Source organism: Haliaeetus albicilla, chromosome 9 (assembly GCF_947461875.1).
Source record: "Haliaeetus albicilla chromosome 9, bHalAlb1.1, whole genome shotgun sequence".
Lineage (NCBI taxonomy): Eukaryota > Metazoa > Chordata > Aves > Accipitriformes > Accipitridae > Haliaeetus > Haliaeetus albicilla.
Genome location: NC_091491.1, coordinates 26,747,470 through 26,775,129, shown reverse-complemented (window position 1 = coordinate 26,775,129; position 27,660 = coordinate 26,747,470). Strand labels below are relative to the sequence as shown.

The following is a 27,660-nucleotide window of genomic DNA, read 5'->3' as shown; positions in this document are numbered from 1 at the left end:
AAGGGGGAGCCGGCAGCGCCCGCGGCTCCGCGGCCGCGCAGCGCCGCGCCCCACGGAGGGAGGGAGAGAAGGCGGGCGGCCCTGCCCGGCCCGGCCCGGCCCGGCCCTGCCCTGCCCTGCCCCGGGGGCGGAGGGCCGCGGAAGCCTTTCCCTCCTCCCCCGGCCCCGGCGCACACGGGAGGAGCAGGCGGCAGCCGGAGGAGCGGCTCCACGGCCCCAGCCCTGCCCCAGCCGCCGCCGCTGCCGCTGCCGCCCGGAGATGCCGCCCGCCGCCCCGCGGCCGCCGCCGCCGCCGCCGCCGCCGCTGCTGCTGCTGCTGCTGCTGCTGCCGCTGCCGCCGCCGCTGGTGGCGGCGGCGCGCCCCGCCGCCCCGCCGCACAGGTACCGCGCGTCTCCCCGCGCCCGGCTGCGCGCGCCCCCGCCCCGCCCCGCCCCGCCGGAGCGGTGCCCACCGCGCGTCCGTGGGGTGCGCGGGCGCCTCCGCTGCCCCCGGGCACCACCCGCGGGGGTTCCGTTGCCCGCTACCGCTTCAAGGGAGGGCGCGCAGAGGGGCTTTTTTCCAGGGGGACGGGCCACTGCGAGAGCAGCCCCGTGCAGCGTCCCGTGTAAGACGGTGCGACGTAAGGCTGTGACAGACCCGACGTGCCGCTACCCAAAGCTCGGCAGGGCGCTCGCTCACCCTCTCGTCCGCAGCGGGAACGCCGTGGCTCCGCGCAGGGGTGTGCCGGGGCTCCCCGCGCCCCGCGGCCGAGACCCGACCTCGTTCGCCCCGAACGTCCTCGCACCGGCAAAATCGGGACGGAGGGTTGATGCGTCGCCAGGCTAGGGGGGCAGGACCGGCACGCGTGGTGGGGGAGGGAAAACTTCCGAGGCGGCTTGCTCGATTAAAATACCTGAATTCAGAGCATGTCAGGGCGGAAAAGAAAGGAATTAAAAGCTGGTTTTATTGCTGTGCTATTTTAACTACTATTCTATAGACTATAAAAAGTCATTACTAATGACTTTCTAATATCTTTTTTATTATAATAGCGGTTTGCAATGGTGTCTCACACCACCACACCTTCCATCTTACCAATTAAAAAAGGAGGGAAGGATAACAGTCTGTGTAAACCCAGAATTATGGTCCAAGTAGTTAATTTTCTCTACACCTAAAGTCAGCGCGTTAAATTGCACATTCTATGCCCATAGTGAAATTATGTAAGTAATGAAACATATGTTTAAAGTTAGCAATGTTTTTAAGTGTTTAAGCTGTGTTTTTAAGACAGTCCATGCCGCTTTACTACTACACAAAGAATAAATGAAATCTATTTAAAAATTAAGCACTATTTTTCCTATTATTCTCAGGCCTACATTTACATGTGGAGGAGTTGTATCTGGAGAGTCAGGGTTTATTGGGAGTGAAGGATTTCCCGGAGTCTACCCTCCAAACAGCAAATGTACTTGGAAAATCACAGTAAGAATTTTTAATATCACAAAATCAGTGCTGAAGACAATGAAGAGCTATGTGTTGTTAATGCCAGTGTTTTATATCGGATACCATGAGTGCAATAATGAACTCGGTAACTCAGAGCAGCTCAACTATCTGGAGCTTTTTAGGGTTGCTGTAATATGATAATACTGGCTGAAATAGAACTGACCTTGCCTAATGTCAAATTTTCATTGACTTCCATAGGTACACCTCTAATTGTTTTAAACTAACCCACTTGAAAGCAAACATCTACCTTTCCAGTCACTGCAGAAGGCAATAGTTAGTTAGATCACACAAATTAAAGTAGAGCTTTGAGGTACAGATAATGAAAAGCAAAATTCGTTGGCAAGAAGACACAGAAAAAGTTTCAAACAAAACCAAAAAATTCAGGCAGGTTTGCTTGTAGTGTGCTAATAACACTGTTCTGCCAGCCAGGATGTCTGGGGTATGTCATACGGCAAGCTGACAAAGCAATAGGAAAGTGGTGTTACATTGACAAATGACCATGCGAAAGCACGTGGTATGATATTTTGATGCTGAAATGAGACTGTAGGGCAGAGACATCATATTCATGGACAGCAAATGCCATTAAACAACTAGGACTAAACACTGCAGTGCTGGATGTGTCCTTATTCACAGACTTATAGAAGGGGATTTGAATGAATGATTACTTTTCCTCACATCTGCACAAATTAAGCCCTCCAAAATTACCCACCAAATTTCCTCTCCATTTTTTACGCACAGTTCACTAAGAACTCTTCTGACATTCAGGCCCAGAATATGGGCTTTGCAGAAAGAAAGAAGTATAAGAAAGCATAAAAAATAAATTAGTCTGTGCATTGATGGGATCGCTAAACACAACTTCAGTTCAAAGACTGCGTTACAGGCTAGGTGTTGGCAGTAGAATAGGATGTCAGAGGATAATTGTGTCCTGTGACTATAGAGATGCTGATGCAAAGCAGGAGACATTGATCTGTTTACAGTGTTCAGTTAAAATGACTCTCGTACCAAACAAATGATGTAATTTTAATAATTTTATCTGAAGGATACCAGTGAAGCCGCAACAGTTGCTTTCCGCACCTTTATGTTGCATTATTATTAAGGCCACATTAGAGGTTACCTTTAATCTGTGACTGACTTTATCATAAGTATGATGTGAAATACAGCGTATCCTCATAAATAAACTTGCTTCCTGCTGTCACGGAGCTGAGATTACAGCAATTAGCATGGCCCACCTTACAATCTGAAGAGCAAACGCAAATTGCATTTGGAATCATACACACATGCCTTAAATAAAAGGGAAAAAAACTCCAAAGTTAGTTTACCAATATAACTCAGTATTAGATCTTCAGAAGTTGAAAATTGAATCTGCAGGGGAATAATAATTTTGATTACAACAGCAAAAAGTTTTTACCATCAAAAAATCTGGGTGACAAATGGAGGCAGCACTGAAGAAGCATTTACTGAAGCATCCCATGGATCTGCCCTTCATCATATATTGGGGGTAGAGGGAGAAGAGAACAATTGATTGTATTTAAAAAGCCCATACCAAGTGGTTTCATTGCAGACTTAATGTGGCTGTTGCCAACAAGATGTGAGCATCCAGGTTAGCCTGGACATTTTGAGAAGCATTACCACAAAGCTGTAGCAGAGCTGTGTCTGCACTTGGGCTTTACTGACCATGGGGGGAACTCGATGGCTTCTGGCATTTCCTGATTGTCCTGGATCATCCTGACTCCCACTTTCCTGCTGTGCTGCCATTTACTCCTGCTCTTCAACTGCTGCATACTTGTTCTCTGTAGCTCACCCAAAGCCAGAGAAGGGCTGCACAACTGTAGCAGTCCAGGCTTTCTTGTGCCCCCACCTCATTTAACCCCTATTAGACAGCGTTGTTCACTAAGCCAAGCCGATTTTTTTTTCCCCGTCAACTGTGTAGAACACCCTGTCTTTTGGATGCACAGGAAGGATGTAGGGAAGGCAAGGACTACAAAACTTGCAAGGCTAAGACTGCACCCTCTTTAAAAACAGGATGATTTACCAAACTGAGGGAAAGTGGTACACTCAAGGGTCTGGTTAGCCTGAATTTAAACAACAAAGCCCTTTCACCAGATACTGCTGAGGCTCAGAATAGCTTGCAAGAGCACCCAAGTAAGGAAGCCAGTTACACTGCCATGAAGAAATATGCTGTAGTTACTGTTAAGCTTCCTCATTTAGCATCTGGTCTTAGAAGGTGACTAAGACTTTTTGCCTGTCCGTTTTAGCCAAGGGCTGTGAACACCTTCCTGAAAACACTCTGCCTAATGCAGGATCTGACAAGTCTGCAAGACTGGAGGAGACATTGATTCAGTTTGCATCTGGGTCACAATAAGCATGAAGCTGTTGTTTCCTCAACTACAGGATCCCATCATCTATAGAAGAAATCCACAGAGAGGCAGAGTGACAGCTAATTCATTCTTTAGAAGAAATGGGTAATACAGATAAAGCAATGTAGCATTCAGGTATCAGCTGAAATCCTTCCAACTGGTTTGCTAAAGCTAGAAGAGTCTCTCTAACTCAATTATGGTTCTGTTATTTCAAGAGACTGGGACTTTTTCAGCTGGCTAAAGAAAACAGCTTCTCTATTCTAAGAGCTCTAAGAAGTGTTCAGCACATGCTTGTCGTTATATTACAACCTTGGCAGACTACCCAGCAGCTTTTAGCTGGCTTTGCTAAGAAGTCATTTGTACAGCTATTTCCTTTCCTATAGTAATGTATATAGCTTTATCTAAAATATGTCATATACATTTACTTTTAATACTCTGTAATCCTTCTTGGCCATCACCTCACATAAATGTGTCACGTAGTCCAAGAATCTGGACTGCTGTCCTGTGTTTTTCTGGCAGACTGTGTAGTTCCCATAAAACTCTAACAACTTTATGTGCAACAATAATACTGAAGACTGTCAGAGTTATGTAAGGTTATATTTTTATAGGTTCAGGAGCTGTGTTCCAGCAGGTTTGCTGACAATAAGCAAGGTTTGAAAAATTTACTTATCAGAGGAGTTAGGAATCTGCCCTGGGGGAGTGAAATATTTTAAATCATTTTCTCTATGTTTTAAGCATTCATTTTCCCATATCATTGTGAAACTGCCCTTCCAGTACAGAACAGATCTTTACGCATGGTTGTATTGCCAGAAAAGAAATAGCTGAACAGGATCTAGTGCCTTTGTCAGGGAGAGCAAGCTAATACGAATTTTTAAAAAAAATTGTTCCTTTGTGGCTGGAGAGAATGGAGCTAGGGAACAAGCGACTAGGCAGGAACTGTGGTTCTTCCCAGGATGTAACTCCAAATAACTTTCACATTCATTCTCAGCAGAGAGAAATAATGTGTTTGGCTTGCAGGTAGCTGATGTATTTTTCAAGTCTACATAGGACTGCTATGGCAAAACATAAAATCAGCATTTTGGTATTAAACATATACCAAAATATATTAAACCCATATACAATATAGGTTTAAAAATAAGGCAAAAAATTTTCTCAGAAAGTTGGCATTGAAGGGTTTTTCCCCACCAAAAGATTATTTTCAAAGCAAATAATCTAAACCAAGTAGTTTTGAAAAGTATGACAGTTTGGGAATCCTCCCCAGAAACTGAGAGCGGCACAATGATGAAGAGGGCTTTGTGTTCAGTCAGAACAACAACAGAAAAATAGCTTAACTACTTCAAATGTAAGTGAACTTTGATTAACATTATATGAAATACCTGCAATGAATGATAACCAAAAAAATCCAGAGACCTTATTTTGTGGGGTGTTGTATATATAAAGTAATCACACCCTTTTGAAGAAGTTAATAATATACATGTATGAATTTAGAGAATTACGCTCTAGAAAAGCTCCCCCTAAAAATTCAGGGAGTGCTATTTTCCTTTAGCTTTCAATAGGAGTAAGCCATCCTTCACATGAGTTTAGCGTCCTAATTTCTGATCCTAAAGAAGTTCATAGAGTTAAAAATAAGAAGGGAAGCAGAGGGCAAGTATGGGTCAGTCATCCTCAGTGTGACAAGGAGAGACAGAAGCTGAAGTGCCTCTGTCGTTGAAAGATACCAGCTGGATGGATAAAACAGAAAAATAAGGCACACCCTGCAGGGGAAGCATCACATATTCTTCTTTTGACTCCTCCCTCTTTTTTTTTCTTTTTTTTTTTTTTTTTTAATAAAAAAAGAGCTGCAATTCCTTCCAATTATTCCTCTGAGGTATCCCATCATCTTACTGCATCAGGCTCGGATGTGGCTCAAAGTAAACAATACTGAGTCATGCTGGCCTTTGCTTTCTCCCCTGTGTTTCTCATGGAGCAATATTTTAGATGTTCTAGGATAAACATTAGCAGATTTTAGCACGTTATTTTTCAACATTTAAAAAAGGGAAATGGTAGAAATGAAAGAAAAGTATTGTTTTGCAAAGATGCCTGTGTTTAGGGTGGGATTCCTTGGGAGTAGCTGCAAACTGGAGCGGCTGCTGCCAGAATGTGGAACCACCATCCTCTGCACTCTTGAATGTCATCTGCTCAGATCACAAACTTTTAATTGATCGAACATGCTGGAACAGATTTGTTATTTTTGTGAATAATGACAAATACTATTTTAATAAGCAATAACATTATTTTATAAAGTAATGGCAGTAAGTAGTGACTGTGATTAAGGGCCCCAGTTCACACATTTCCATAAATGACTTACCTCCCCAAATTCAGCTAAATGTGAGCAAGGATTTTCTGACAACTAAAATCTGGAGTAGGCTCCCTGTTAAACATTTGTGACCATGTGGCTGAGTTTTTCCTACACATTTTCTTACAAACAAAAATGAAACAAAATTTAGAAACTCAGTACATCTATGGGGAACCGTCTTGACCAAGATCAAGTAGACTGAACTAACAGAAGCTAGAGAAATTAAAAACTGTAACAAAATATAATTAGATAATGTAATGTAGTACAGTATAACATGCTCAGTGGTGGAGCGAGAAGGAAGCATACAACACTGCCTAGAATTACTTATACCACGAAACAGAGAACCCAAGACTTGAGTGAATGGTTGGCTGGCAGTTCAGAGTTTGGCTGCTTTGCCAGAGTTCTCTCCCTCTTGAGTGCAGGTCAGTCCCACGTCCTGGATCCCCATGCCCCACTTGGGGCAGCGCGAGAGAGCGGAATACCTGGGGGTAGGACTGAGCACCTTAAAGCTGGTGTGAGCAGAGCAGCGCTGGTTCAATATGCTTGTGGAACAAAGCTGTCAGTGAGCACCCATCAGCATTACTGAGGGATAACCACTTGGCTAAATCTGAATGCACTTCTTACAAGGACAGCAAAAACCCCCTTTTCTTACCCCAGAACCAGCCACCTCTCACATTTCAACTTCCTTCTTCAAACTCTGGGAGGAAGTAGGTGTCTTCAAAGAAGCAATTCCAAGCTGAGAAAGTAGGGAAAAATCTCAAAAGCACTGACAAAACTATTTAATCTAATATGGTAGAGCAACTTCTACTCAACTTTCAGAAACAGTGGAAGGAAAAGGGGAAACTTATTAAAGATGGGTAAGTTGTAGCAAAGCTGCAAGACACTGTAGCGGAAAATGTTGGACAATCTTAACTGCAGGCATAACAGCTCACTGTGTTCTAAAACATGATAACCTTTAAAGGTCACCTCATTTGGATCCTGTTGCACAAATCTAAGAATAATGAGTGTTCCACCCCAAAAGAGCGTATGTTATTTTACATAGATATTTCTGGAAAAAAAAGGCTGCTTTAACTGCCTAAATCTGACTTTATCTGGCTAACTTTACAGCCAGCATTTTTTGACTGATTTGTCCGGTCACATAGAGTTTGTAGTATAACCATAAATAACATTCAGGTCTTCTGACAGGAATACCAAATTCCTTTTAGCCCTTTTTCTGTTAAAATGACCATGTCTTAATGCTTCTTAGTGATTCAGACTAGAAGACAAGTCACTGCAATAGTAAGAGATTTAGTTATGAGAGCAGTGATTCAAGGAGTCATATTGCTTTCACAGAATATCTTACAATATGACCATGTGTCTGTACTGGCCTTATGCTGACTACATATACATGTGGGTTATTTTCTGATACCAGCTATAGGGCTTGCTCACTTCAGTAGTATGAGTTTTAAACCTAACATCTGGTTTTAAAGTTTTCTAAAACATAGTCATCATGCTTTGGAATTTCTGTGTAACATTAGATGAGTTTTGTGGTTTTGATGTAGTAGTAGTAGTAGTGATGTACATCAGCCCAGGGGAACTGAATGCATTTTTGAGATAACTTTGAACTTAAAGGAAAATACTCTGAAACAAACAACTGGAACTGCAGTGGGGCTGGCCAGCCAGTGTGTACGTGGGCCCTGGGCAGCTGAAAACAGCTCATGCAAAAGTCTCTCCTGCTGCAGAATCAGTATCAGCACTGGACATAAAAGCAGCCACATGAACGAGTAATCTTAACGTATCTACAGCACATTTTTCACTACATCTACAGCTACTGCCTGTATTCGTATCTTCTGTGGGTTAAGTAGTCACTTCCATCTATAGCATTTCTATCTATACCTGAACAAGGCATTTTTAACTGTTGAAACTCACAACATCAAAACACTGTTTGACAATTTCATATAGGAACAGTTTAGTTGTAGTCTCTCTCAAACTGGTGTTTTAAAATGAGTCACTCTTAAGGAAGGAAAAAATTCTTGAACTCTTAAATATGGACTTAATGCAGATATATTAAGTGTGTGTGATATATTTAAAGCAGAAAATAATAGCAATGTCTCAGTAAAATAGAACAGCTGCAATTATTTTAATAGGTAACCATTCTACTGGGCTATGAACTGAATGCAGATAATTACACTCTGCCTGTCTAGGGTCCCGCTATACTTTAAAATACTGTTTCCCTTCTTCCTGTCCTGTTACATAGCATTGAGTGCTTTGTTAGAATAGTTTTCACTTCTCAGTATGCTGCTTATTCTCCTAAAAGCTTGCAGCTCTATCCCAGGAAATGTTCTCCTCCTTGTAAACTATTATGCTCTCTTAATTTACATCCTTCTCAGTACTCTTGCCTCTTTCGCAATGTCTACAGATGCAGACGTGTAAGAAGATTTGCCCTGTCTTATCTTTCCTCAGATGTTTCAGAAATCAAAACTCTTTTCTGTATTGAGGACACCCACTAATGATTCTTTTGAACTCTCCATTTATAGTTTTACATATTCTTTCCAAATATAATTCTTTCACTGCAGCCTTCAAGCTAAATGTACCCATATTAATATTATAAATAACTAAATATTAGGGTTGTACAGCATTAACCCTGAAGTTTCCCATTTTATTTACAAATCTAAGTTGTGTGTCAGTAAATAAAAAAATTCTTCAAACTATAAAACTTTATGACACAAATCAGCAAGATAAGAGAGACCATTTCATTTGCTCAAAATTGTAAATTGCTTGTTCCTTTTTTTTTTTTTTTTTTTTTAAACCATATTAATCTCATCCTCCTCACCTTACTTGGTGACAGGGAACTGCATGGCTGATCGCATACTTTCAGCAGAAAATAAGAGAAACATGCCAAGCTGAACTGCTTGGTGATGGTATATAATAAACGACATGAGCCTGGCTAGACAATACTGTGGATCAGGAAGAAGATAATGGCAACAAGAGGTGGCCAGAGCTTTGTTTTTATGATTGATCCAATATGATTTTAAAAACCACTCTGCCTGGAGCATAGTAGACAAAAAGAGCTTACCTGGTGAGAAGTAAAGGATATGAAAATACTCATGCAAATGGTGTGATCAGATAGGTATGTAGTGTCAGTCACACTTCAAGACACATCTCTCCCTCCTTCCCTCCCTTTCTCTCTGCAGGTCCCAGAAGGAAAAGTGGTGGTTCTTTCTTTCAGATATTTAGACCTAGAAAGTGACAACTTGTGCCGATATGATTTTGTGGATATATACAACGGCCATGCCAATGGACAACGCATCGGCAGGTTCTGCGGTACTGTGAAACCGGGTGCCCTTGTATCCAACAGCAATAAAATGTTGGTGCAGATGACTTCAGATGCAAATACTGCTGGAAGCGGATTCATTGCGAAATTTTCTGCAGCAGAACCACATGAAAGAGGTAATTAACAATTATGTATGTGTCGAAGACAAATACAACTGTACAACCCTATGGAGAGCCATATTAATGCTTAAAAAGATGTGATGCCAGAGATATTAGGGATTGTGCTTTTCAATGTATTCATTAATTATCTTGCTTAGCAAGTAGCTAAGTATAACTCTTTAGCCATCATAGTTAATCAAAGTAGTAAAGAGGAGGGCTAACTATTGTAAGAGTTGTGGAAGAACTGCACGTAGTAGCAATACAGTAATGGCTAGTCAATAAGATGGCAGATGAAATTCAATATAGATAAATGTTGCAAATAAGGGGAAAACATCCTAACTTTATGTACAGTACAACGGGCTCCAAATTGACTATTACTGCTTAGGAATGAGATCGTACGTTTGAAATAGATAATTTATGAAAACAATACTTGCGCATCAATCCAGTGCTCAATAGGTATCAAAAAAAGAAACAGAAACTTAACAATTTTTTGAAAAGGGAATAAAGACCAAACAACAACAACAACAAATTACGCCACTATAAATCCACAATGCATCTACATCTTGAATACTGTGTGCCATTCTGATGTTCCTATCTCAGAACAGGATATGATAAAACTATCAGAAGCAGAGACAATAACTATGATAGAGTTAAGGAACATCTTCTACACAAAGAGCAGCTGCACAGCATGGACGTCTATCATGCTGGAAAAGAAGAGGTCAAGGGGAGTGTAGGAGAGGGCTCTAAATTCTTGACCAGTAAGGAGAAAGTGAACGGGGACCACAGTCACTGTCTCTTCTAATACAAAAACCAGATCAGCAAGTGGCTGCAAAGGAAAGGAGAGCATGATTTTTCTCAGTGAGCTGTTAAGTGGTGGAGTGCTGTGCCAGAGAACATTGTGGATTGTGAATTTCTACATTGGTTTAAAAACAAATAGAAAAACTTATGAAAGAAAAACGTGTTAGGTCTTATTAAACATAAAGGCATTGCCTTGTGCTTGGAAAGACCGTGAACTGCGAGAGGCTGGGAGGTTACAGGGAGGTGGTGAGTAACCACTCACCCTGCTGAGTGACTCTTCTTCAAGGCTTTTGCTATCAGCATGATACCGGACTGGAGAGGTTGTTGGGCAGATGCAGTGCAGGTGATAATTTATTAGTCCTTCCAGTTATATCCCCGTATTGATAACTTCTTGAAAGATACATTAAACAACTGCACCGTGGTAAGATTTAATTTAATAAAGAAGGTTCGTGATCGTATTATAAATAAGGATTACATACCTGATGTAGCTTGTAATTTGGGACTGGGAGGAGGAGATATGGAGGGAAAAACTCTCTCCGTCATGGGGTCTCCACGGGCTGCACTTCCTTTGGGAATGCCCACCGGCCCCGGCACAACTCCCCCGCGGGCTGAGGGGATGGCTGCTCCAGCACCTGCAGCTCCTCCTCCTCTGACCCTAGTGTCTGCAGGAGTATCTCTCACTCTTTTTTTTACCCCCCCCTTTGTCTACGTCTGGCATTTCCCGCCCTTTTTTAAGTATGTTTTCCCAGAGGTGCCACCAGCTGGGCCGAAGGGCTCAGGCACCTCCTGTGGTGGGGCCGTGGCAGAGGCAGTCGGAACTGGCTGGGACCGGCCGCGTCTCCCTCACCGAGGGCCCTGCACTAAAACAAGCCCATTACACGGGTTACCCGCACCCCTGTAGCGCTCTGGTCAGCACGGTACGCTGTACTTGCAGGGGATCAGTACTGTGGGGGACGACTGGAGAAGCCGTCGGGGTCCTTCCAAACGCCCAACTGGCCGGAGCGAGACTACCCGGCGGGAGTCACCTGCTCCTGGCACATCGTTGCCCCGAAGAACCAGGTAAGGCGCTGCCATCGCGGCCCCGCTTCCATTGCCTGCAAGGACTAACACCTCATCCGCAGCCTGCTCGCACAACACGCTGCCTGCGTTACACTGAAACAGTAAGACTGCTCTCTGGCTGAAACGTAAAGTTGGGTACGTGCAGGCGCACCTACGCTCCAGCGACACCCGCCTTCCTCTCATGTGTTACATGGCTCGCTCCGGTGACTCCTGCGCTTTCTCAACATTGTATGTCCTCCTCTGGGCACTGATAACGCTCCCCTAAATTAAACTTTTTAAAGCATCTGTGGCTGGTGAGACTTTTAAAACAGATCTTTTTGACGATGATTTTGTTAATTTAACAAAACGTCATGCAAATTAAATGAGGGGAGGTGAGCATCTCAGGACCAAATATGATGATGACAAATGCTAGGTTTAAGTCTAACAACATTTGTAGCATTTTCGCTGTTGCTGCAGTTTGCTATTGAGGCACCCAGGCAGAGCTGATTGAATTTATTAAAAGCAGAAATTATTTTATTCTGCTTACAGTACAGGGAATATATTCAGACGAGTCCTGCATAGGGATTGTCAACGTACGTTTCGTAAAGTTCTATTTATTTCATATTTTGAAGGCTCCATCTCATAACGTGCTTGCTTAATTAGCCAGATGTTGTCAGAGTGTATGTTACCACTTCATTAAGACCTGAAGAGATGTGACAGCAGACCAAGAGGGCTCATTTGCCACCATTTGCCACACATGGCAAACACAAGTGTGTTCCCTACACTGTAGGGCTAATCTCAATCCTAGCTTCACAGTTTCTGGTTGTTGCTGAGCCATCTGCTCTGTACCTTGGCAGGAAGTCTACAACGATTGAACGTTTTGGTCGCCAAGCATGTCTGGGAGGTTGCTTTTCTTAACCACGTCCAGCTTTTTTAATTCCTCTACATGTAAAGACAACTTTCCTCTTAATCTTCTGCTCATGACCATAATCCTCCAAATAAAAAAAGCTGCCCCAGATAAATATATTCTTCAGATCTTTCATACTTTTCCATTTACCAAGATATTTTCTCCCTTGAACTGAAGCAGTATGTCAGCTTAGTCCTTCCTGTACTCCTCTTTAATCCACATTCCTTGCTTGCTAGATACAGGTCATTTAACAATCCTATAGATAGGCAGTGATTTTTAAAACCTTATCTGTAAACTGCAGATTACTTTGGTTCTTTCCAAATATCTCTAGATAAGCCTAAGAAACTTCTCCTAATCTTGTAGAGAAGATTTAAGAAAGGCTATATAAGCATAAAAATAAGGGCATTATATCCTGTGCCTTCAGAAGATCCTGTGCCATGAATCTACAAGTTTCTGAATATATATTTTTCATGTAACACAGTAGTGGTTGTTTGCATGCAAATGAGGCAAAATTTTGACAGTGACAAAAGCCATTTCTGAGGAAGTAGTGAATAAGCATCTCTCTTCAAGTGCACATGAAAAGCTGTTCACTCTTCCATTTGCCAAAGTTTAGGTGCCGTTGTCCCTACCTCCCTTTCACAAGCATGTGAGCAATAAAACAAGGCACTCTTTTGCTTCTAATACAAATCAACCAATGATTACTTCATTTATTACAGAAGATGGAGGACCTTCTCATGATGGTGAAGAGCTTCTATTCTAGCATGAAATACTTCTTTATTAGTGCAAAGTGAACTTATGAACAATAGTAAAGTAGATATTATGGCCTGCTGTTTTGCATGCTGTGGAAGAATTAGCATTTCTGCTCCCAGTTGCATTACTACTCTCTATACAATCTTTTTTGATCACAAGCTTATTATTCAGATAGGTACTTCCATTTAAAGTGCATTTTTTCATCACAACAACAAGGTTTTTGAAACAAGCCTGTTACTCATCTCTGAAACCAAGTCCCCCTAGGTTACTCATACTTTATGGGAAACAAAATGATACCTTACACATCTGAATAGTGCAAAAGCACATCCAGGCAAAACTAAGACATCAGGTGATAACAGGCTATCATTACTATGAATGTAGAACAAGATCATTTTTGTTATGTCAGTAAATCAAAGTGTATGCAGTGTACAAATGACTCCTTTTTCTTTGTAATGTCTCAAAAAATTTAATATCATATTTGTTTGAGATAGACCTTTAAAGACAAATCCTGCGTATCTACAAATCAACACAATTCAGCGTTGTCACTCAAGCCTCATTTGTGCTACTTTATTTAATTTTTTTAAAATACTGTTGTGCTTGTATTACCTCTGTTTCAATCATGCCATTTTATTGTATTTTCCTTCCTTGCTACACACAGCTGACAATCATATTACAGGACTTCGTTTCAGAGTAGTGAATTCCATTTCTGTTTTCTTGTCCATTGTTTTTCTTTCTTAAGTAGAAAAGTCCATAAATACAGGTCATATTGGAGATAATAGCATCAGTACTGGAAATACCAGAGTTATACTAGTTCTTACTTATGACTTGTAAAGCCACAACATTTATGGAAATTGTGTATGGAAACACAATTCCTTTAACTACTTACTTCCTCTTGGTTTTAGTCTTACTATTTACTAATTTTCTTTCTATCAATATTTTTGTTTCTGACTTTTTTATTTCTGCATCAAGTAAACACAGCACTGGCAACCACAGCGATTCAAACCCTGCTCTTAATGAAGTCTGTGAAATGGCGCTTACCAACTTTGCCCTTACTTTTTCTTTAGCGTATCTTGAACAATACAATGACACTAAAAGCCCCTTTTCTGTAGTTTAGATTTGTTACAGTTATTTTAAAAGCAACACCCAATACCTATGATCTCGTTTTCATTCACTCAGAAAAAATAACTTTATCAGAGGTTACTTGCATATATTTGAGAACAAAATATTTTATAGAAGATTAGAGTCATATGTTGAACTATTTACTGGAGAGAAGTCACGTGGATTTATAATACTTTACTGCACTATTAAGTGCATTAAGGACTTTTCCTTTATGGAAAGAAAAATCAGTTAGTACTTCATATGAAGAGGTCACTTACTGTAAGAAGCACTAAAAAATTCTGCATATCAAAACCTTAATGAGTTATTTACACTTCCCCTGCAGCTAATAGAGTTAAAGTTCGAGAAGTTTGATGTGGAGAGAGACAACTACTGCAGATACGACTATGTTGCAGTGTTTAATGGTGGGGAAATCAATGATGCTAAAAGAATTGGGAAGTACTGCGGAGACAGTCCACCAGCGTAAGTAACTTTCTTAAATTATGAAGAATTTCACAACCACTGTGTGTCATTTTGCTAACAGTTCTGTACTAGGCTTCTGAAAGGCTTTTATTCTTTTTTAAATTAAATAATGACTTTTTGTACCTTCAGTTGAAATTCCAGGAGTTGCTTACTATCTTGTCTCTCCCTAGGTTTTCCTTTTTCTCTCTCCATCCCTGACTAGCCCTGGCTCCAACGTGTGTTCTGCCCTGTCCCTCGGGCCTCATTAGAGCACTGTCTAATAACACCAATATTAATGCTAATGCTATTGATATTGGTATAATACCAATATTAATGGTAGCTGAACACTAACATCACTTAGTATGTGTGTTTGGGTCCCTGGCTGCTCCTTGCATCGCTGCTCACCATCTCTTCCCATCTGTGCCAGGGCACGTTCTCTCATGGCACAGACTGCTTTCCTGAGCGTGCTGGGTAGTACAGAAGGCTTTGCTATCAAATTTCTGCCCCCAAACCCCCTCAACACCCCCCCCAACCCCCAACTGACCTATGCCCCAAAAACCAACCCATCCCCCCAAGCCTCCCACCCCCAAAAACTACTCCCAACCCAGCCAATGGCAGTGCGATGATATAATCAGGTCTAGCAATAGTGGATCATAATTATTTCCCCCCAAAGTGTAGGTTTTTGGGTGAGGCTAGTAATTTTTAGCTCTCCTTTCCCATTCTTACTCTTCCATGATGCTTCTTAAAGCTGAGTAGCTTTAGAAGATGAAGAGGATTCATTTTGTTTAAAAAAATACAAGCTATTAAAAAAAAAAAGAATACGTGGAGGTGTGTGACTAGACTTGCATCTTAGAAGTGGCAACTAATTGTGGTACAGGGGGAGGAGGTGCATGCCTCAGTCCTTCTAAGCATAGCTTGCTAGACTGAGATTTACTGTGAGGTTTTTTTGTGTTTTTGTTTGATTTGAGTTTTTTCAGGTTACGTAGTATACCCTCAGGAGACAAGAGGGGAGGGAGACATTCTGCAGGATGTTTTAAAAAGTCTTTTTAAAGATTTTTCTTCTCCATGCAGCAGCTATGCTATTAATAGCATGACAGTGCTAGAAATAGAGTAAGCTTAGGCCCATGGAAATTAGAAAGTTGGCAAGAATTTAATTAAGGGTAGGGTAGGGCTGCACCTGAAATATATTAACTTCAGTTTCCTTCAGCCACCTTAGGCTTTTGGTCTTGAGTTACATGTTTCTTTTTTCCTTCTTTTTTTTTTTTTTTTCAATTTGAAACTTTCTACACAAAACCATTTATTTTCAGGCCCCCTTCTTGTAGTAAAGTTAAAAAAGCTTCTCTATAAAAAGATACTGATAACAGAAAGTCTTATGGGTGAAGTTGTTCTTTAAGTGCTAGGTCATTCAGGCCACTAAAATGATGCAAGAGGCTAAATTCTAGCTGTAGTTATACACATAATCACTTCCTTGTTTTCACAAAAAACTTCACTAGCAAAAGTAAACTATCTTTCCATATTGTCTCCAACCCAAAGGCTTTGAGATGGAGGGAGATTCTGCAAGGCAGAGTTAGTATTGAGTCCTCAAAGGAAGGAGGTAGGTTAGTAATCTTGGACATTCAGTTCCACCTCTTTGCCAAATGACATTCAGAATTTTTCCATTTTTGCCTCACACATATTCATAGCAAAGTGACTTCATACTTTATAGCTTAGAGCTTTACCTGGAAACTACGATGAATTGTTGCCTTGCAGTGCTGTGGCACTTGGAGTGACTGCAGGTGGACTGAATGGGTCTCCAAATGGGTGATATGTTTGACCTGAATGTTGTAAGCATCTGTATATATTCAATAACAAATCACCATCATCTGAAGTAAAAACACCCTCCCAAAAGGAATTCTATTGCAAACACTCCTTTTTCTTTAGGCAGAATAAAAAAAAGCAACCAGCAGATGACAGACCTTATGTTACTTAATACTTTGTCACCAGGTAGACAGGTATTCCATTGATGAGCATAGCATGAGAACCTCCTTGTGACTTATCAGATCCATCCCTTACAACTCAACTGTTGCTGCAGAACAGTAAGGTATTTACCTTCAAGATACTGGGAAAAAACCCAAACAACCCAAACCTAACAGAATCTCATATAAGAAACACTTAACTACTGATGTTCTGTACAAATACCTTCAGTTCCTGCCATGGGTGTTTTGTTGTGCACAAGTCAGACCCAAAGCGCTGGAGCAAATGGACTTGCTTCATAACTGAACAGAGTTTAAGCCAGAAGCATGATTGCAGTCTAGTTTGATTCAGTCTATATGCAAGTTGTGACATTTCAGGCCTTTTCCAACGGAGGTAAGAACTGAACTCCATAAGATCTTGTCCTTCCCTTGGTTCTCAAAAGGCAGCAGTGAACAATACCCCTTACAGATGAGGCTGGTGGCCTCCAGTCCCTGGGACTTAACCGTCTCCTTCCAGCTAAAACCTAGCCCAGCTGTGCAAGTATGTTTTGCACTGTCAGGATCTGGTCTTGGCTGACAGGGCAGTGCAAAAGGAAGAAGTGCCAGTTAGCCCTGAGAGGCAACCAGGTGTAGCTTCCTAAACCACCTCTCAACTGTGGCTTGGCATTTTATCTCCACAGCATGTCAAAGCTGTAAACTGGTCTGCCAGACCCTAGTGGGCTTCAAAATATAGACATTTTAGTATGGACTTTGTGCAACAGGCAAATAAGGGCAGAATACTGGGCTCAGAGCCAGGCCACATAGCTTAGAGATGAGATTTCCTGTTACAGAATGTTAGAAGTGTCCTGAAAGCCAATTTTAGGATAGCATTGCTTCCTAACCAGAAATCCAATATAGAGCTTGAACACAGTCACTTTCCCTTGCAAAGTTGTATATAGGCAGGTTCTATATCCAGTGAAAGGGGGAAAGTGTGGCTCTTGGGGATTTTCCAGTAGGTCTGCAGAACTCTCATCATAATTTATCTGCTGGGTTCAGAAAAACAGTAAGGACAAGACCAGTGTTGTAAAAGAACCAGAAATCACAGTATGTTAACTGAATTGTGAAGCAGGGCTTCTATAGAATATTAGTTGCGTTTCTGACACAGTAATTATGCAAGGTGGAACTCATTAACCAGCAGACACAGATAATGTAACATGGCATTCTGTAACAGAAACAGTATACATCAGAAGTATGAGTAAAGTGGATACCTTGAACTCATTTGGTGGTTGCAGAGATGAATTCAGATCCAACTGCAGACCAGCAAGCATACAGTGTAACTACATACCTGATTCCTAAATACAATTACTGTGAAACATAAATGAATGGTATACATAATAATCACAATTTATTAGGAGAAATAATTACCCCTCCCTGCCTCTCAGACAAAAAGCCTTTTTTAAACAGACAAGATACACAGACTAGGTCAGATTTTTCAGATTTGGTGCTGTAGTCCTGGTGTTCAGGAAGCAGAACAAAGCTCTCAGGCAGCTGATAATCAGTGCCCTCCTACATCCACAGCCTGTGTCATACTGCAGCAAGAAAAGTGTAATCTGTGCAACTACAGCGGCATCTGTAAACCTACAGAATTCCAGATAACCAGGCACTTACTTTTGGTTATGTCGGACTCAGCCATCAGAGTAAACTGACTTCTGAAACACCTGCCAAAGAACTGGGAGATGTTCAGAAGTTTTTACTTCAAAGGCCTGATTAAATGTTTTGAAAAACTCCTGCTCATGAACTCTGTCAGACTTGCTGGGAAGAAACAACAGTCATTTTAGTAAAGCTACATCTTAAACCCACTTTCTATTTTCCTCTCTCCCAAACAAGATTCTTTTGACCCTATATTTATTTTTTTTCCTCTTTCCAAAACCTGTGTTTTTGCTTGAAAAATCTGTGTTACTAATGATTAATATTGAGACAAGGACTGTGGAAAGCTCAAAAGAATGAGAAGTGCTGCTTTGGCTAGATTTGCATTCTATACAATTTTCTCTAACAGTCTTGAATGAAGTCTCATCGCACTACATCCACAACCAGAGGCAGTTAGTGTCGCAGAAGGTACTATGCGGTTTATGAACTGAAAACTAATACACTGAACAGTGCTTCTTCATGACATTTCAAATCCTAGGAAAATAACTCCATTAGCTCTTCAAGGCCTTGGTAATGAAAAATCCAATCATTGACAAAAACTGACCCCACAGAAATAATAACCCAAAACATTTTATTTTTAGTGTTTTTGTCAAAAAATTACAGAATCCAACACTGAATTCATTTCTTAAGGCCTTCCAAATGTGTAATATGTTCTTCATTAAACAAAAACAAATTTAAAAAAACCCCAAACATTTACTTACCTCTGCTACATACTGAGGATTTATTCAATATATTTTCCCACTGTGTTAATCTAGCCCCTTCCATTCCATGGAAGTGAAGTCTGCAATGAAGTCACACAGAAGAATTTAAAGATACTCATATTGACATAACCTTCAGGAATCAGAGGTTTAGATGATTCATCAGAATGAGTTTCACACTCAGAACACCAGTGTCCTATACGCCAGCAAAGAAACATGTATTTCAGTATTAGTCTGGGTGCAGATACTGCATTCAGACCAATAATTGAAGTGAAGCGCTCTTTCTTTTTTTTTTTGTAAGAAGAATGCTATTAATGCTTTTTGGCTTTGACATTCAAAACAACGGAATTTTTTTTTTCCTTCTATTTCAGGCCTATTCTGTCTGAGAGAAATGAGTTGCTTATTCAGTTTTTGTCTGATTTAAGCTTAACAGCTGATGGTTTTATTGGCCATTATAAATTTAGGCCAAAAAAGTTACCCACAACTACAGTTCTGCCTACTACCACAACAGTCCCTGCTACCTCAAGTAAGTTTTACTGGCTTTATTTTATTTCTTAGAAAAACAAATTATTCCAGGATGAGGAGAAGGTTATGGGAAAATGTAATAGAAAATATATTAAAAATGACAGTTTTATGATTTGTTAGTATTTCAAATGTTGAAGGAATGAATTAAAATTAATATACTCAAAGGAGTATCTTAATATATTCAAGGAAGAATCTACTTAACATTATTAAAAGGAAATCTACCCAGGCTAGAGTTCAGTGTACAGTAACTCGCTCCAGCTGAGAGAATTTTCCTGTCTCTTCTCAGTTTTTGACAGTTAGCTAGCAAATGCCATAGAAGAATGGATAAGCAAAGTTATTTTGTATAAGTAGTTCTAAATATTTCAGGAAATAGTTTTATTTAAAGGAGCTCTTTCTTCTAAACAAGTTAATATGTACAAATCTGACCATATTTTTCTTCATATAGTTATTAAGGTCAAGCAAAATTGGTATGGAAGCCACCTGACCCCTCTTCAGATTCTGTCAACATCCTGTCAATATGACATTCTCTTAGAATTCTTTTTATTTAAAAAAAAACCAGGGATTGGAACTTATAAAGAAATATGTCACACTAAAAATAAGTTTCCTTTTATATTTAAGACTAGACAGCATATATGAAAGATCAGAGGAGGATTTCTCTGAAGGTATTGCCAAAACTACCTCATTACTGAGATACTGAAGGGATAAATTCTTACAATTTCTATAATCTGAATGCGAGATATTTAAGATACAGTTATAGCAGAAAACCAAATTATTTATGATGTTTTTGCAACACATAACCTGATTTGTACTTAAAATGCATCAAAAGTCAGGACAGCAATGGCCTGTCAGCAGGAGGCCAAGAAGCTGTGGTGCTTAAACACTGATAATGAAAGGTATTTAAAATAGATGAAAATAAACATTATAAAAATGAAATCACAGTGACCTGGAAATCATTCTGATGTGACTGCTACTCTAGTAATAAATAATTCAGTTGTTCTTCACCATAAAGCACTTCTTAACAAAGTTGTTAGTTCAAACATTTGGTCTCAACTAATCCAGGCTGTCAGGTATCTCACACTACATTTGTGTTCAGGGTTTCGCCATTGCGTTTTGCTCTGTGAGCTGTTTGTGTGTGCACAGGCAAAAGAGGTGTACTTTACTAATGAATTCCAAATCAATTTTTATGACAACATCAGTGTTAGAAAATAAAAACAATGTAAAGTAATCTGAGAGAGGACAACAGAGGAAAGGTGTTCAAAAGGACTTGTCAGGCAGACAGAAACAAGAAGTCCTTTCAGTGTCTGATAAGTTATGCATGGTGTAGGCATTTCTGATCTTAAAAACAAACCAAAGCACACCAAACCTCTACAGTTTAGTTAATTTCTGATCAGTCATTTGCATTCAGAAGTGTCCAGTTCAAATAGACTTCGCTTATTATCCTGCAAATCAGACCTGTTCAAACTTGCACAGAACCCCAGACATTAATAAAATGCTTAACTTTAGTAGGCACTTTCAAGAATTACCTCAGTCTCTATCTTACAAAAAAATATTAGTACTTGAGGAAATAAATAAATGCTGTACAATACATTAATAAAAGTAATGAAGATTAATCCAATACATATGATTAAGTAATAGATTTTCTTATTTCATTGGATCAAGTCATACATTTGTCTGTCCATATGGGTACATGCAAAATGGTAGGCAACTAAACTTTTAATTCAGTTCTTCTCCAACTCATATTTTGCTAAAATACATTAATTGTCTGTACAAGCAATAGGCAGCCTCTACTGACAAATCACAGTGAAGTAAGTCACCAACCAAAATTTACTAAACTCAAAAGTAAAACTCAAAAGTGTTAGCACTAGAAAAAAACACTGGGAGGACCAAACAAGAGTATTTTGTAATGCATAATCCCCATTTTAAATTTAGAAAAATCAGAGCACCTCAATAAATTTTTGGCAGCTACCATACTGGCATGCACCTGTGACTCATCTACCTGCTACATTTCTTATCTTCCTACTACAGACACTGAATTGAAAGACTCAAGGAACATTAAATTCTTAGTTTTTCTTGTACTGCATGTAGCATTGAGATAGGAGGTACTCGCCTGACCTAGCAACTGACACTGTGAGACAGGAAAACTAATTAAGTGGCATGGCACTCTGCCAAGCGCTAACTGTAATTTGAAACAATAATTTGAAAACTTATCATTTAGTTTAAAGTTCTAGGAGCTGAATATAGTGTATTATTTCGACATTGTGTTCTACACAGAAGTCACTTTATAAAAAGCAACTCAGCATATAATTAAAAATATTTTTAGAAATGCACACTGGTAGGAAAGAACTCTGCAGACACATCAAGCAATAGAAGTGATGGCAGTGGGAGCTTCACTCCCATCACCGTGTAGATCTGACTGCAGGGCTGAGGCTACATCATGTAGAATATGAATAGATATGCCTCCATAGACACAGTAACTTGCTCTTCAGAACACTTCTCCTTGTGGAAGGCATTTAACTTTCTAAAGAGTCTCACTGAATACCGATCATGAGAAGACTGGAGAAGGAAAAAAAAAAAAAAAAGAACAACGAACCCAAAATCAACAAAAAATATGGGGTCCAATTTTTAAACTTTGGATTTGAAAGGCAAAACAATGAGTATGCAGATCTTCTAACAGTCATGGGTGTAACACTGAAGACAAAGTAATTTTAATACCATTCAGTTGAATCTCAGAAACTTGGAAAATTATAGAAAGAATCAATTCATTCAATTAAAAAAAAGTACAAGGATAAATTACTGATTGGAAAATTAGTCAGAAGTTCTTTTTCAGGAAGTATAGTCTGAACAGAACTTCTGCAAAACTCTCCACTCTAAAGAAATTAAAAAAACCACAAAGATATTCATCATAACTGATTTAGTTTTTCTTGGAAATTAGGGTTACGTAGGGTTTTTTTTTTTTTTAATCTGTCCATCTCAGCTCTATGTTTCCCATAATTATGACACCATTGACCAATTCCAAACAAATTTGAGAAGGACATAAAAGCCTTAAAAATACTGCATCCCTACACATTACAGAAAGGGTTAGCTGAGTAAACTATTAATAGAGACTATTAATATTCACCCAAGGAGGAAAAAAATTAACTTGTTTATAAACAAAGCATTCAACTTCAGAAAGGAAATGTCAATCCCAAATATTAGATACTTCAAACATTACGTTGTGTTTCAAAATGTCATCAGTAAAAAATACACAGTACTACATGTCAGGAAGCTATGTGAAAAATTTAGAAAAAAAGTCAGGAATTTGAACTCTGATCTCTTCTATCACAGTACAGTAATTTCAGATAAAAGGCCACCCCCTCCCTCTGAAGTGTTACTGTAATGTTATGATACTTTAAGTCTACTGCTAAGGCTGTATGGCAACAGCCAACAACACTAAATAAGTTACATACTTAAGATCACACTGCAAACAAATGTAAATTTTCTGTAACATCCCATTCTATGAGGTCACTAGAACAGATATGTAGCTGAGACACATGTGAAAAGGTGATGACTGGAGGTAATGGCAGAGAAAAGGAGTATTGTTACTGTGGTGTTCATCCCTTGCAATACCAGATCACTGCATTCATCAGGATTACTAATCTTTCTTCTTATTTTAAACATACTGCTTTGCATTTGCATCAAATACCTCATTTCAATTTCAATTTACTTATTGCTCTTCAAAAAGTTGTGAAACCTACAGTTGCCCTGTGCCAGCAAAAGTGTAAGAGGAGTGGGACTCTCGAAAGCAATTATTGTTCAAGCAACTTCGGTAAGCAAGCAAAGTTTGTTTATTTTTAATTATTCACTTGGCACCGTGTGTTTAGACTCATAGGAATTTTACCAGATGTAGTTCTGAGTTATCATTAACATACAGACTATATTTTTACACTATCTTATGTGTGTATCTGACATTAGTATCGGTGTTTCACTCAATACATTCTTGGAGATATTGCGAAATAGGCACTGCACATATGTCTGAAACAAACACACTTTCTCAATCTGAAAAGCAAATGACAATGTAAGACAACCTCCTACAGGAAAGTATTGATTCAATTACTGTAGTGTCATCTCATTTGTCTGTAACCAGCCAATACACATTTTATGCTGTACCTGCTGACTATTCCACAATTCAGTTTATAGACTTCCAAAATATTTTTAAAAGAAATTAGAAGGCATGGAAGTTTACAAGCACTGCTTTCTGTACAAGGACACAAATCACTCAGGAAAAATGACGTCCGCTGTATATCTGGATGGCATTATCACTGCTGATTTATTCAGTTATGTCTCAGAGTATTTTCCCATATTAATCCTGGAAGCATTTTTAATCCCCTATAACATGCCTAAAAATTTGATGGGACAACTTCCCCCCCTCCCCTTTTGTTTGTTTGTTTTAATCTAACTCTATAGCTAATCCCATGTGATTTGAGGAAATCTGCTGTTTCAGGAACCTGGGGGCAGCTTTGCATCATTTTGCTAGAAAAAACAGTTGAGGGCTGTGGCTGTACCCTAAAGCAGAATGGAGCCACTGCAGCATGACCCCTTACCACTCTTGACCACCAGCCTGTTTTAATTTGCAACCAGTATAGGCTGGCCCAAGACCAAAAGAAGCAGGTAGGAAGAAAACCCCAAAGGTCTCCTCTTACTGACCATACCTCAGCTCTTGTGGTTCACAGTAAATGACACTATATAAAACTTGTTCTTTTTCCTTTAGCATCAGGGTAGTAAATCACATTCTCCTCTCTCACCTTTTGTCAAATACTTGAAACTTTTCAGTCTTTTCCATGGCAGGAGTAAGAGTAAGAATATTTTATATGCTACTGTGAATGCAAGTGTATCCTAAGGTAAGAACAGAAAGTGTGCTGTTTGTAAAATATGATTTAACTTGCTGACTTTATGAATTTAGAAAATAGCTATTTCTCTTTCATCGTGCATTTCATTTTTATTGTTTCTAGAAATATAACTGCAATACCCAGCATTTTAACATCCACAGTTCTTTTTTGCTTGAACTTGAACATTCCTATTTAATGAAAAGCTCTGGATTAAAGGAAGATAATGCGCAAATACACAAACACCTAACCCAAAATGTGGATTATGCAGATGTGTAAAATAAATCTGGCTGCACCTACTTGATAACTGAAGATCTGGTTGATCCTAGGATAGCATAGCTTATTTACAAAAGGTGATCTGAGAAAAAAAATTGTTAATACCATTTACCATTCCCTTTTGATAAATAAAGATGGCCTACAAATTAATCTAATCATCCTAGGAAAAAAAAATGGTATCTGAGAGGTCTTTGGGAGATATGATGGTCTAATCTGTAGTCTAAATTTAACTGAAAGTGGCAAATTCCTGTCAGCGTCAGGCCTCAGACAGATCAAAATCTAGCTCCTCAGGCATTAACTATTCCCTGCTACTCATTTGAAAGTGTCAGAGAGCTGGGAATTCAGTTTTGGCTAGAACATTTTCAATTCAACTTTTCCACTGTTTTAAAATTAGTCATTAAAAGTAGTATCAAATTGTACTTTTAATTGAAACTATCAAAACCTAGAACTGAGCTTGCAAGAGACTGATATGTTCTAGGAACAGTTTTGTATTTGGTGCCACCAAAATTTATCAGTAGTGAGTTATCTATTACAGGTGATACCCACATTTTTAGTAACTGTTTCTGGTATTGTTTGTTTCCTTATTATGGACTAATATACTTAATCAGTTTTTACAATGCCTCAAAATGTATGTCTAAAAAGTAATAAAAATGTATCAAATGTCTTTTCTTCTAGTAATAACGGGAACTGTAATCACAGCAATAACGCGGGCTGGCAGTCTGCATGCAACAGTATCAATCATTAATGTATACAAGGAGGGAAATTTAGCAATTCAACAAGCTGGCAAGAGTATGAGTGCCAGGATTATTGTTGTATGTAAGCAGTGTCCTCTCATCAGAAGAGGTAAGTACACAAAAGTAACCACTTTGTGTGTTTATAAAAGACAACAGTTTTGAAAACTGCTATTTGAAATACAACCACAAAAATCAGTAAAATTACAGTAACTGTTACTATAATCAGCAACTAATATTATAATCAATTTAACATAAAAATAACTAGTTATCCAGGTTTATATTGCATTTTTCAGTTTTAATTAAAAAGGATTACGCTCATGTAGATCAAAGAAGTTAAAAAACTTTTTTTTTTTTTTAAACCCACATGATAAAAAGTAAAATCTGATTAGGTTCTCTCAAATGAAGCTCAGTTAGATTTTGTTTTTACATGTATCTATTTTGGAGCTAGTTTTCATACAGTTATTTAGAAAGGAAAAACAACAGCATGCTACACGTAGAAGAGCAGTACGTCACAGCAAATGGCAAAAATCAACATGTTTCCCTGTTACTTCTCTCCTGTATATATTTACATCTTTACTGTAGAAATACTAGTAGTATTAAGCCCACTGTATCTGCAAACAGACAGTATTTCTATAGCTATCTTAAACAGTATTATACAGAGATCAGCCAAGATAATTTCCAGTTACATGTAACAAGGGGTACCTGTATGGCATTGTAAGAAATACTGAGACTATTTTTCACTGGAGTAACTAAGTAAAAAACAAAACAGTTTTCCTCTGCCTCCTGAGTAAACAGGTAGAACAGGAGAACATAAATGGAACCATAGCAGGAAGCAGTCAAAATAATTTAATAAGCATCAAAACTCCCGATAACATTCAGGATACTACTGATATTTAAGCATATTAATTCAAAGTGGGTAGTACTAAAAGTGAAAAATCTTTGTCAGAAACAAGCTTTTGCTTTTACCTTTAGTTCTCTGGAAATCAGACATGTCTGGAAGACATAATAATATCCTTGGTGGAACACATTGTCTCCTTTTAGGCAGACTCTGGGTCCAAAGCACACACTTCTGTTTCTTGTCCTAAATCTCCATGAATTATTTAGTAGCCGTTACATAATATCTAAACTTTTCTGCTCATACCCCTATAATACCACTCCTTCCAGCCTAAGGTCTTATAAACCTCTAACCCTTCTAAGCCATAAAAATACACAAATCCATCTCATTTCTCCAAAGCCAGGGCTCATCACACATTAAGTCACCTTGCTTGCCTGAATGCCTCTCTATATATCTAGAAAATGTTTATGTCTTTGGGGGAGGAAAAGGGAATGAAAAGACTTAAGTGCATTATCCTACACGCTGAGGAAATGAGAAAATATTCAAAATGAATGAGACACATTCCACTTTGGGTGTTAGTAGCTAAGTTGTCCAGTGTTTAGACTGCACTTCTAATGTGTTTCAGACTCATCTGACAGTCTACATTTAATAAGCATCTAATTATGCATTTAATTATGTAGTAGATACTTAGCTATATATCTACTTGATTTTTACATAACTGTACTTTATTGTGTAAAAAAGCATGGCAAAGATGGGTAAGGAAGTATATGCTTTAAGTAGAAAGAAAAAAACTTTTGAAGGCATTGGTAACAGTGCAAATGAGTAGAGACCGCAGATAAAGAACTATACTTACCAAATCTTATAGGATTTCTGTCTTGTAATCTCATGCTCTCCTTTGTAGGTTTAAACTACATCATCATGGGCCAGGTAGAAGAAGAGGGCAGAGGCAAAGTCTTTCCCAACAGCTTTGTCATGAGTTTTAAGACTAAGAACTCAAAGATCCTAAATGCCTTGAAAAATAAAACATGTTAAAACTAAACTCTGCAGCTGCATTCTATCATCTCTCTTGAAAATTAATTTTCACTTAGTATAAGTCATGAAAATACAACTGACTGTCAACACTAAGACCATGCTCACCCTTTCTCCCCCCCCATCCACCTAAGCACACCCTGGCACAAAGTGGTATCCATTACATGTACAAGACAAGAACAGATCCTCCGAAGTCTTAAAGCCGAAGATTTGCAGCACAACCATCTGGTCTCAAACATACCAAATTCCAATTACTTGGAAGCTGTTAATTTATAACTGTCCAATTTTTTAAGGAGTTGTGTATGTAAAATAAGAATTCTAAGTGCAATATTTATAATAACTCATTTTAACTTAGCTTTTTCTCTAAAGTTGTTTTATTACATGGATTTCTGCATTATTATCTGTGCTTAATAAAATATTTTAAGATTAATTCATA

The 27,660-nt window shown here is 39.1% G+C and overlaps 1 protein-coding gene across 1 annotated transcript; it reads left to right on the top strand.

Moving 5' to 3' along the window:
• The first annotated feature begins 71 nt into the window (after positions 1 to 71).
• PCOLCE2 (procollagen C-endopeptidase enhancer 2) lies at positions 72 to 27,660 on the top strand. Its single transcript, XM_069792248.1, has 9 exons — positions 72 to 381; positions 1,345 to 1,453; positions 9,340 to 9,595; positions 11,310 to 11,434; positions 14,512 to 14,648; positions 19,335 to 19,489; positions 23,210 to 23,293; positions 25,302 to 25,469; positions 27,097 to 27,660. The coding sequence occupies exons 1-9, from the start codon at positions 260 to 262 to the stop codon at positions 27,225 to 27,227; spliced, it is 1,287 nt and encodes a 428-aa protein (XP_069648349.1). The 5' UTR covers positions 72 to 259; the 3' UTR covers positions 27,228 to 27,660.